Source organism: Aythya ferina (genome assembly GCF_964211825.1).
Source record: "Aythya ferina genome assembly, chromosome: 13".
NCBI classification, from domain to species: Eukaryota; Metazoa; Chordata; class Aves; order Anseriformes; family Anatidae; genus Aythya; species Aythya ferina.
Window position 1 is genome coordinate 17,520,324 of NC_140311.1, and position 12,364 is coordinate 17,532,687.

A 12,364-nucleotide genomic window follows, 5' to 3' on the forward strand; every position below is an offset into this window, starting at 1 on the left:
CAATGTTAACGGAGAAAAATTATTCAGGGCCACTGCATGCAGAACCACCAAGTGAATTGTCCCTTCCTCCTTGCCAGTGTAAACCATGAAAGCTGTGTAAAACCCATACAGCAGCAAGACTGGGCCCAGTGCCACTGGTCAACTGTTTTCTTAGTTGCTTTCCTAACACACTGGAGTCCTGTGCCAGCATCGTAACGCATCGTAGGCTTGTAGCCATGACCTCCCTGTACTGGTAATCCTATAAAATTGGTGCATCAGTCTAATTAAGCTCTTTTTTCAGTGGGGCCAGATGCTTTCTTGGTGAAGCTGGAGCTAAGAATTTATTTCCCTTCAAAACGCAAGCTCCAAATTTGCCCCCTTAAACTCTTTGTTTACCTGGCTATTAACATATCCAGAGCTGGAAAGAACACACCCGTTTTTTTTTTTCCCCCTCAGATACAGAGAAGACCACAAGCAGCTGAATGATGAGAGAGTAAAACCCACCGAGGCAAAGTTAGCATGAAGGGATCGAACAAGGCACTAGGACCTAGGAGGCGTCTCATCCACCCTGGCAGGAATTTCTTGCTTGGAGCTCAGACAACAAAGGCAGAGTGAGCCTGGTTTTCTTTCTCTCAGCATCTCCACCCTGTGCGCTGAAAACCGGTGAGTAGAGCTCTTTCGAGTGACTTGCATGCCGAAAAGTAACAGATGTCAGATGGAAGGAGGAATCTTTCTCTTAGTATCTTGCAGCATCTGCAGAGCATTTTTAAAACAAAACCCCTGCATCCTCTGATTCATTCCCAAAGTTGCTTGGATGTTTCATTGTTCAGCACATGACACAAGCCTGAATCTCCCCCAGCTAGCATCGTGGGGAAAACGTTCCGAATTTGGGGTTTTTGCATGGATTGCCTGCATTGTCATCTGCTTTACCGCGGGCTGGGGACAATGATTTTTTACGTACAGGTCACGGTGACATTGTAAAATGCAGGCAAGCAGCTCAGTTCTGGCAAATGTGAGGGGCGGGGAAGAGATAGCAACAGCTTTTCCTACATTTATACCTGGCTGCCGAGTGCGGGCTGTGAATGCAATTTCTGCCCCGTGTTAACATGCAAGCGACATACATGAGTTGCATGTTCCTGGCTGTGCCGAGGGAGTGGAAATCTTTCTGTTGCAGGGCTGGGGGATTCCTCCTCCTTTTGTGCTGGGGTTTGGTGCGGGAGGAAGGTTGTTCTTGGGCATAAACTAAGGGCTATGCGGAAATTCCTGATTAGTGGCTGTCAGCTCAAGTCCCCGCTTTTCTCTGCTCTTCCCCTGCGCTAGGAGCCCCCTGCGCTCAGAACAATGAAAGGTGAGCTGGCAGGGGCGGCGTGTCCCTTGGGCAGGGGCACTTCCAGCAATTAAATCACTTACGGCTGGAAGGGGGTTGGAAATAGCCCCTTTATTTTCTCCTCCTCATTAAACGGGAGCAGAAATGCAATTCAGAAGCGGCTCAGGCTGCTGAAAAGGGCTCATAGAAGCCTCGTTTCAATGACAGATTTTTTTCTTTCCAGTCATTTCTTCTTAGAGATGTAGGCTGGTCCTGGGAATTGATTGATGGGCTAGGAGGGGGCTGCGGATAGGGGGAAGGGTGGGCTGGATCTCATTGCTAACCCTTATTGAACAGGCTGTCACAAAGAAACTGCTTATTCCCCTGTGACCATTCTTTCATAAATGCCAGTTTATTCTAATGTTAAATATTCAGATGCTCTGGTTCCTTCCGTGATTCGACAGATTGAAGGGCTGACTCACTGGGATCTCCTTGTTTTCTGTTGCCAAAGGAAACCTCACAGGGCTCAGAGGTTTAATTCATTGCCAACTGGTGTTTGGATGAGTTTTTTGGGGCCAAGCTGCAACTGTCATGTGTCCCTTTTGGCCCCGAGTCCCCTTTTACTGCACTTTGAAAACTCCCAGGTGCAGGAGCAGACTGCTCTCTGGAAATGTGTTCCCTGCCCCCAGTAGTTGGATCCCTTTCAAAAGGCGAGGACCACTCCTACCCTCAGCCCCCAGAATCGATACAAATCTGGGTCAGGGGAGGGGACGCTTCCCAAATACATCTGTCCTGCTCCAGGCACAGCGCTTGCATTAGTGTCGTTTTTCTCTGGCTCGTGGCTCTGCTTGGCTCTAACCTGTCCCCTTCACACTCCTTCTCTCCCCATCTTCCCGCTCAGCCTCAGATCTTTAGGGTTCACCAAACTATGGAACTTGATTTTGGACACTTTGACGAAAGAGACAAGGCGTCCAGAAACATGCGAGGCTCACGGATGAACGGGTTGCCCAGCCCCACTCACAGCGCTCACTGTAGCTTCTACAGAACCAGGACCTTACAGGCGCTGAGCAACGAGAAGAAAGCCAAGAAGGTGCGTTTCTATCGCAACGGGGACCGCTACTTCAAGGGGATTGTATACGCCGTGTCCTCCGACCGCTTCCGAAGTTTTGATGCTCTCCTGGCTGACCTGACCCGCTCCCTGTCCGACAACATCAACCTGCCCCAGGGAGTCCGCTACATTTACACCATCGACGGGGCGCGGAAGATCGGGAGCATGGATGAGCTGGAGGAAGGTAATTAGCATCGCCGCCTGGTGCAGTGAGGAGGCGGGGTGAGGAGGGGGCTGCACCACTCGGTCTGCTGTGAAGGTCACGTTTCCCAGGGGCTCGGGGATGCTTCTGCCCCTCTGGGCTGGACCTGCCCAAGCTCCTTTTACCCCTGGAGAGGTGGCAGCCCCCGGGGAGCACCCGGCACGCTGGCTCTGGTGCAGATGTGGAGCTGGAGGGGTGTGTCTGCCTCTTGGCGAGACGTGGCGGTATCCAGTGCTCAGCGGGCTGTCTGAGGGTGTCCCTGTGTCTGTCCAGGCTGCCGGGGGGGGGTCCCACTGGGGTGGGTAGGTGTGAATGGAGAAAGGGGAGGTGCTGGGGGTGTCACGCAGCGTGTGTGTAACGCTGGGTGGGCTCCTGCCGTGTGTGTGATGGGGGTGGCAGGGATTTATGCAGTCGAGGGGTGCAGCGGGTGGTTTGTGCACAAGGTGGGGGGGGACGGACGTGGGCTGGGCTGTGCAGGGGTGTTGGGAGTGGAGTCGGGTGGTGGGGTTCCTGCAGGGTGCCCGTGGTGGGGGCGTGGAAGGGGTGTGCGAGCGGTTCACGCCGCATTTGGGAGCGTGGAGGGGTGTGTCGGGCGCTCGCGCAGTGCGTTGGGGTTAATGAACAAAGCGCGCGCACGGAGAGGGGATTTTAGGGGGTGGCACTCGGCAAAATTTGGGGATTTATAGATTTGTGTGGAAGAATGTGCAAGGATGGTTAACTGCAGAGGAGGCGCTGGGATTCCTTGGGGGGGGTCATGCTCCGGGTGCGCCGCAGTGGCGGTGTGTGAAGGGGAGAGAGCCGGGGGCTCCTGCGTGGGGCTGTGCACGGGGGGAGGTTGGGTGGGGGGTGTAGGCGGGGGGATCTGGGGAGTGCTCCTGCAGGGGCTGCTGTGGGGTGGGCTGCTGTGGTAGGTTTGTGGGGAAGTGTGGAAAGGCATCTAATGGTGGAAGGTGTGAGCGTGCGGGGGATGCTCGGGGCAGGTTTGCGCGTTCCCTGCTTCTAGAGGGGCTGGCAGGGCCTGTTCCTCTGGGCATCGCTTAGGCTGTGGGATGAAGGATGAGCCAAAAATCCGTCCTGTCTGGGATGGGTTTGCTCAGTGCCAGCTGTGCCCGTGTGTGGGGAGCTCCCTCTGCAGCGGGTGGGTGCTGCCAGGAGGATGCCCAGGATGAAATTGCTGCGTGGCCGTGCCCTGCCGGCAGCACAGCCTGAGCAGGGTGCATGGAGGACACCCACAGCGACTGCTTTTCTCTGCCTGGAACGGTTCAAATACTCCATCCTTTGTCTGGATGTACCCTGTTGCAAGACAAGAGGTGCTTTTCCCTGTTCTGTTTCCTCCCAAGCAGATCACCGGCTGATTCGGCTACCTCAGAAAAAGCACAGGGCTTTTGCTGTCAGTAAGACAATGGCTGTGAGCCTGTGTGAGCCACCGAGCTGCAGGGGCAGCCTCACAGCAAGTCATTGTGCGACCTTGAGTTGAGCCTCTTTCCCTAGCAGTCTCTATCTGCAAGTGGGATACTCGTTTCCCCAAGATACTTTGTGGGGAAAAGCACACCATGGAGTGATACTGGTCTGCATAGAAGATTTTTACTGGGAACAAGTTGGTGCCTTTCAGAGAGATGACGCAGTCCTAGTGGAGTTATTCTCAGCTGAGTTACCATACAGCTGTCAAACGGAGGAGTGGCCTCCCTTAATTCTAGAGATTCTGCTCTTTGTTTCTGTGCTCTCTGTAATATGGCTACAGCCTTTCTCTAACGACAGCTCTCAGTCCTGCTTGTCCTAGCTTTTGTGTATGTCTTCAGGAGTAACTCTATAGGGGAAAATGCAGTTCTCTTACACTCTTCCTGCTTTTTGTCAGAAGTTAACGGGCCTTTCATTATTATGCCTGGTTTTCACTTTTTTTCTTTCTGCAGATAAGTACTTAATTCCTGAAATAAATAAATAAATAAATAAATAAATAAATAAATAAATAAATAAATAAATTTCCTGGTTGGGGTACAGGCAGGATGTGCTGACATCTGGGTTCTGGCTTTGTTCTGCCAAAACAGTAGCTGGAAGCAGCACTGAAGACGTGTCACTGCAACCAGGATGGGATTGTGTTGCGGTATCCCCAGCAGAGCATCAGCAAGGAAAATACAATGAACAGCATGAAAACAAAAGGATCCAGTGTCTCAAAATGCAACGGCAGACCTGTATGCTGTTACTGACTGTTTAATGATAACATTCCCGTCCTGCTGGAATGCCCCACGCGTCTATTGTAGAAAAGCAATCTTGAAGAGACGTTGCTTTTGGTTATTAATACTGTGGTTGCAGCCAGCCTTGTGGTGAGCTATGCTGTTAGCTTGGGTGTTCGCATAACAGCGTGCTAGGTGCACATGGGAACAGAACTTCAGAGCATTTACACTGCAAGCACAGGGTGGGTACTAACAGTACGTTTCCCATATAAATTAGCTTTCTGGTTGGGGACTGAGAGCGTCTAAAGCAGTTTAAGTTGTTGTAATGTGACTACTCTTGTAATTTCCTATGAACAAGTAGAACCTAGGAAAAAAGTCATGAAAGAGGGGTTAATCTCCATTTGATCTTCAATTGCTGGTAAATGACTGATATTCTTTCACATCACACTTCGTACTTATTACTTCAGCATGATTAAAAATGTTTGTTTGGTGTAGCCTGAGTGCACTTCTTTCTGTAAGGCAGAGGGGTGATGTTGCATAGTGTCAGTAACCTTGAGGCAGCATGTATTTCAGGTGAGTGAAAACACTCGGTGTGCTGCTAATAAAATGGCCCTTGGAAGTAACCCTTCTGGTCTCCAGAGCCAGACTTTGTAGGCTTTCCTCACCTGGCCTTAGGTGCCTTTCTCCTGAAGTTCTGGATAAATGTTTTGCTTCCTAATCCGTCCAAAATAGAACGAGTGAAGTCTCTTCTGTTCTTCTGATCACATCTCTCCTGCCCATCAGTTGGGATGTGCCTCCTGCTCCTTTCCAGTACTGACCCCTAAAGCCTTTCTCATTTTGGAGGCCCACCAGGACTCTGCCAACTACGGAGTGCTTTCTGCTGCCTGCTGAGCTCTCACCTGTCACTGCTGCTTGTTCCATGCTGCCTCCTGTGCCAGAGTTGTCTATGTCCATGTCTCCCAGTGACCTTCTCTCAAAATCCACCATTGTTTTTTCTCTCCCTTTCACTTATAATGGCAGCCTCCCATCACTGCAGTCATTACCTTAATCTTGACCCCCCAGTTTTCATCATCGGTTTTAACGTATCTGTAAATAGTGCCCAAGTACGTGCTGCCATTTTCCAGGACTGCATTCCTCCTTAATCTACATGTTGCTTTAATGCAATACAGCATCCTCTTACTTCCCTCTTACAGCTGATCCTGACTTGTCAGTCAGTTGCTGACAGCACCCTCTCCTTGCATGCTCTCTTTGCTAAGTCAGGAGTGAGTGCTGGGCCCAAGTGCTGCTGTCTAGCATGGTCGTTCTGGTCAATGAGTGAATCTTGGAAAAGAGCACCAGGTGAACTTCATATTATAAGGGGTTCTAGTGACTGAGACTTTAGGAAAAACATGAAGTTGCCTTTATAGATTACTGCTGAGCCACCATTGTAACAGTTAATTCTGCACCTGGCGCTGTGAGAACTTGAATAGAAAAGATGCTAAAAAGGAAAGCAGCCACCTTTTCCAGCCTTGTTCACATTGATATTAGGGCAGCTTACATTGTCACTCAAGTTTCTACGAAAATCCTCGTGCCTTCGACAGGGTGACTTGTTCCTTGGTTCATTTTGAGCACCCACGTGCTTATAGACCCATTGCAATGAGATGGCAAATCCTCCCTGCCTCAGCTCCAGCTGCTCTTTTTCTTTGAAAGGAGGGCTGGGTAAAGGTGGAAGCAGATGCTACACACTGACTTCAGCAGCAAGATATCTTCAGAAACTCCATGCTTGGCCATGTGTTCCGAACTCGGGTTGCAACTTTTTGTCTCTGTTGTCCCACAGATGAGCTCTCTGTGGGATGAAAGATTATTTTTAGCCCACTCCATAATTCTGCTGCTTTCTCATGTGGCCCCACTAGCTTTTTCTTGACATAACGCAAAGGACAGTGAGCTGTGACTCGAGACAAAGCCCAAGCCCAGGGCAGACACTTTGCTGTTGAAGGCAGCACAGCCCTGAGTTAACTTCACCCCTGGTGGAGGCCGTGATACGTCAGTGAAGCAGGGAACTGATGCTTCCCCCAGAAGCTGGATTCCCCACCTTGCCCAGGTTAGATCTTTGTCACTGCTTAGAGGCACTGACCAAACCGGGCAGCCTACTGTGCAAGGCACCATACAAATGTGTATGAAGAGAGCTTCCAGCCCAGGGAAGTTACAGTCTGAACATGTCAAGGTGGAAGAAGTTGTTGTCACTGCTGAGGAACTGAGATGCAGAAGGGCAGCCTGACTTGTTTGTCCCAGTTCTGTAAGATGGAAGTCAGAGCTCTGAGCTTTCTTGTTCAAGTGCTTTCATTTGTTTCCTGAGTCTTTCAGGGTCTGGTGAGAGGTCTGGAGGTACTTGCATGGTTCAGATATTCTATTAAAAGTGGACTTTGGACCTATTTCCAGAGGGTGATTTCATGTGAAGAAAAGGTCCTTTGCTGCATGTGAGCAGGGTCAGAAATAAGTGTGAAGTACGCATTTACTGAATCCAAATATCATGTAGGCATGGTGAGTAAAGGCAAAAATGCAGACTGTAGATGAAAATTAATACTTGAGAGACAACAAGCAGTTGAAGCTGTAGAGATTTTCCCGTCTGAGCTCCTGGTGTGCCCAGGCCATTAGGCAGGGCAGAGCCCCCCTTACGTTGTGGTTGGAGTGCCCACAGAGTGGATTCATGCCCTTGTCCTGTGCTGGGCTGCTCTAGTCTGAAATGAGTTTTTGCCTCAGTTTAAACGTTACAAAAAGCTGAATGGATTTTTTGTTTTGCTCAGTAGGGTTTAATTGCAAACGTTCTTGGGTTGTGTGAGATATTCCAGGAAGTGTTTCCAAGCTTTTGTATCCTGTCGTGCCCTGGGGAGTCTTTTCCAAAATCTTCTCCAGGAGTGTTTAAAGTAATCACAGGAGAGGCTCCACCCTGGAGCTGTACAGTGCCTGCTGTGCGCTGGGAGTGCGGGGTTTGTAGGAAGCATGATGAAGTCCCCACCCAATGTGTGTGTGCTGCAGTTTGCGTGGAAAGCTGAAGCTCATGTAATCCAATATTGAAGCCTTGGTAACTTGTGGGATTGTTTTCTATGGCTGTTTTCCTAAGAGCTTGGCTAATTACATCCCATAAAACAAAACACCTTCTTGTGGTTCTATTTCCCTATTTCCTTGCTCATCCTGGCCACCACGCCAGAACTGGTATGGTCCCTGCAGGTAATCTGGCACGACAAATTCTTTATGGGCATCACATGGCTGTGACGGCAATTTGGTAATCACACATTTCTTTATTTTTATTTTTTTCAAGAGAACAAGAGGAGCTTCTCTCATGGGAACAGCCAGGGGGGAAGGAAGCTCTTCCACGGTTCATTTTGCTATGGTGGAGAAGGTCTTGAAGCAGAGGAAGATCATTTGTAATGCATAAAGTAGCAAGAAGTTCATGCATTTGATTTTAAAGGCCTGCTTTAACACAATATATAGTGAACTCTGCAAGGCATGCAGTCCATTAAATTCCTACTGGAGTAATGGTAAATCCCACAAAACACGAAAGCTGGGCACAGTAGCAAAGCCTCAACTTTGAGACAGTCGAGCTAACGACCAGAATAATTGACTGCAGCCCACAGAGACAGTTTTTGGAATACCTGTTAGCAGTTACACTTTCAAAATGGCCTCAGTCCAGCTTTTCCATTTTTTCTCCAGTACTGCACGTAGTTCACTACACTTGAAAACTTGCTGGTGCATGCAAAACTTGCTGGTGCATGCTGAGAGAGGATAACTTTTTTGAAAGCGCAGCCTGTCGTATTTAGTATTGTCAAAAAGAGCTGCTGTAAGAGGGTTGAAGGCTTAGCACTCATCTTGAGCTTAGAGTCTCGCTAAGAAACCTTCTCTAAGGCAAACCTTATCTTTGCTGAGATCATCCCTTCTGTAGGAGCTGAATAATCGCCTTGTGCTTCTATCAAATTGGCAGCACAGTACCGGGTAACGCACTTGGAGCCAGAACAGTTGTGTGATACGAGCCATGGCTTCAAATGGCAAATGCGCTGATGACCTAAGGGCAAAGCTCCGCTTGCAGTCCCTCTATTGCTTAGGGCAGGACAGAAGGCACAAATAAATGCCTTGGCTGCTTTGGTGGCACGACACAAACAGTGACACCTCCGGAGCACGCTGCCGTGATGCCAAGTGCACGTCGTCCTGCAGGGCTTTGGCTTCGCGATGCAGAAAGGGCATCTTGCACTGACCCAGCACTGCACGAGAAAGCTGCTGTCCTTCTCACCACTGGTGTCACGCCTGCAGTGCAGTATTCAGCAGCAGTTTGGGTGTTGTCAGGGATGCTCCTAGCTTTTACCGAAGCCTTCTAGCTCTCATGCAAGGCTCTCTTTGGGGCTGCTGCTCAGGGCTCTGTTGGAAGCAGTGACATGGCCGTTCATCATACCTCCTCAGGGCTTCTGGCTGTGCTTCTGCACGTGCACACAGCTGCTTGCTGTCTAACGACGTGCTCCTGAAAATATTTGTGCACAGATTTTTATATTCAGGGCTGGCAAGCAATGTACTTCTTGGAGCTGTTTCTTTTGCTCTTGTGTGGATCTCATATCTGCTTCTTCCCCTTCCTTTGTTATGCTGTGCACTTCTACAGCCATGCTGTGCTGATCAGGTACATTTCTGATGGAGCTGTACACCTTCAGTTCTCACCATAGACTTAGTACAGATGGATGTAGCAAAGAAAATGCTCCTCTCTGATCGAAATATCCTCCATGAGATGTCTCTCCTTAGAGATCCTCTGGGCACAACACGTGTTCAAAGCTGGAAAGTTCTTGTGACTTCAGACCATTTTTCTTGGTCCTGCTACTACCTTCTGGTAAAATTTGTGTGAAGCTCAGCTGTAGGAAGTAAAATAGCAAATGTTCCAGGCTGGCAATTGGTAAAAGAGATACGTCTTACTGAGGAACTTCAGTTATGTGGTTATTATTTGAGAGCCATAAACTGGATTTGGAAAGACATAAATTGTTATCTTTAAATGAAATTAACACTTCAGGTTACATCTGTAGGTCAGGGGAAGAAGGAAATGCCTCTTCCCTGGAGCTATCCTGCTCTAACTGGAAATGATGCTGAGAAGAGCTGCTATGCTGAAGGGCAGAGCCATGTCACTCCAAGCAAATTTTGGGCCAGTTTTAGAATTCAGTAAAATATCCACTAGGGGTTGGTTACATGAAACAAAGTGAAAAAGCTGATTAGATTTTCCACTTGTGACTGTGATGTAATCTCGAAGTGTGTATACAGTGACCTAATACTGCATTTGTGGAAACAAAGCCTAGCAGAGGAGTATTGCCTTATGCCATTACTGCCTTCAGCGTATGCTGTTCTAAATACACTGGACAGCTAGCTCTACTAAACAGACCAATAATCTCTTTTGCTTAATATAAAATATGGAACTTTATTAATAGAAAATATACTGTAAGACCTCATGGTTTGATAGGACACAGCACAAATACATACATTTTTCGTTGTTGCATCCCAAAGTATTATGTAAACAGCTTGTAGTCAAGCCTGGCAGCCCTTCAGCAGCAGGTATTGCTACTTCTACTTTTCAGGTAGGGAAGCAGAGGCACAGGTCAGGAGCTTCCACAGGGAGGCCTAGGGCAGAGGTAAGAGTAGTACTCAAGTCACTTATTCCTAGTATTGCATTTAAACACAGGAATCCCTTTTCTCAGAGCATCATGTTACTGTTCCATGGAGCGTGCTTCCAAAAGTGCCTCTGCCTGGGAGTTATTGGCGCAGGGAGGCTCAGGTTCTTGGAGTTAATTCCCCAATTTGACCATCCCAAACTCTGCTGTGCTTCATGCTTGGTTATGAAACTTGAGAGAAGCACAGGCACCCTCCACACCAGATGTCGCTTGGCTGAAGCAGGTAGATAAACCACAGCTTATCACTTATTAATGAGAAAGATTCATCGAATTGAGTGCTTTTGAAAAACAATCTATTTCCAGTGGGAATTCCTTACAGTGTATGGAACACTTTGGGGTATCTGTGCTTCTATTGCATCCAATTTGAGCAATGTGAGACACTAAGGAGCTTCAGCTATGGGAACCTCATAGTCTGAGTTTTTTTTTTCTGACAGCATGCATGCCCCAAATATAGATTGGTATTCTTTGGTCAGGCCACCAGAACCTCCTGATAGGGTTATGTTAGTGTGGGGTACACGAGTTGAAAAAATGCCCAACTAGTAGTGTTCAACGTGAAGCCTGGCAGCTTTCTGCATTCTGTATTTCTGTTCTTCCTTCAAAAGGGAAAACAATACCTCCTTCTTGGTGATAGATGATCTCTGTCACTACACGGCTGCTGGTGGTGGTTTAATCACTCACCACTCACCACTTTCTGGCAAACAGGATACGAAATCAGGGAAAAACAAACAAACAAACAAATTTAAAAAAAACTAACAACCATTCTGCATTGTTTCCATGGCTGCTAGTGACATCAAACAGCGCAGTAGGAAGGACATAAGTACTATGTATCCCTTTGTTTTAAGCCTATTAAAAGGCTTCTATGGCATTATATCTGTTAGTTGTCTTCCCAAGTAGTCTTTGAACGGATCATAGGAGTATGTCCATCAAAAATGCGATTTAGTCAGCTGGAGAATAACTACATGAACACTGTGTACCAGGTATGCGTTACATGCCTGGACCATAACTTCTTCATGGAAATTGGTGGGCTCTTTGGAAATCCATATTTATACCCCAGCTGATTAGACATCAGATCCTGTCCTATAAGATCCCCTGGTAGAAGGCAAGGTTCAGGTGCTGGGCAGACTTTTCAAAGTTATTCAGGCCACAGAGTTTGCAGTAGGTAACCGATAAGGAAATGCAGCTAGTCTGCATTTGAAGAAGGATTTTTTTCTTATTCAAAATAGTTAAATCTATATTTTGATTTAAAAGCTATCACATTGTTTAAAGAACTTCATTCTGTAAGATCAATCCAATAAAGCACCAAAAGAAACTCCCTAAGACCCTACAGGTACCCATGTTATGCCTTCAGTTCCTATTAAAATTTTATCTAATGGTGAGACAAAGGACAAAAGCTTCTTCCTCTAGCAATGACTGCTGTTTTTATTTTTTTATTTTTTTTTAGTGCATTCTCAAATGCTCAGCAGCCTGAGTCATTTCAGACTAGACAGCTACATTCCCTTAGGGAGACTGTTTTTACAGTCTCATTCTAGTAATAAGTCCTCTAGGATCCATCAGATTTGCAGGCCCCAAAGAAGATCCTACAAATCCTTCTTTAAGGTGATCATAAAACCTTAGGTAGATAGGATCCTATAAATTACAGACAAAGCTTGAAACTAATTTTGGATGGGAGATATCTATATATATGTATATATATATATAGTGAATTACTAATAAGACTGTGCAACATTTAACCCTTCTCTACTATGTCTAATTTTGGATTGAGTGTATTTTTGGTTGGTACCAGCCATTTTAAAGCAAGCAGTGGTATTTGGTGTAGTATTCTATCTCAGCTGCCAGTAGGTCTGACTTCTAATAGACCACTGACATTACAGCGAAGCATATTTGCTCTGCCTGCTAGCTTTATCAAAGCTGCTTTTGGTAGAGATT

The 12,364-nt window shown here is 47.4% G+C and overlaps 1 protein-coding gene across 13 annotated transcripts in view; it reads left to right on the forward strand.

Annotated features, from left to right (window-relative positions):
- The window catches only part of DCX (doublecortin), a 119,719-nt gene that overhangs the window by 35,656 nt on the left and 71,699 nt on the right, over positions 1–12,364 (forward strand). For all 13 annotated transcript variants that reach the window (XR_014697665.1, XM_084535093.1, XM_084535092.1 and 10 more), the window contains 2 exons: positions 436–642; positions 2,187–2,577. Coding sequence is in view for 12 of the 13 variants with exons in the window: in XM_084535093.1 (XP_084391219.1) it covers positions 2,214–2,577 (364 nt within the window). In the remaining variant the exon portion in view is untranslated. The remainder of the gene's footprint in view (positions 1–435; positions 643–2,186; positions 2,578–12,364) is intronic.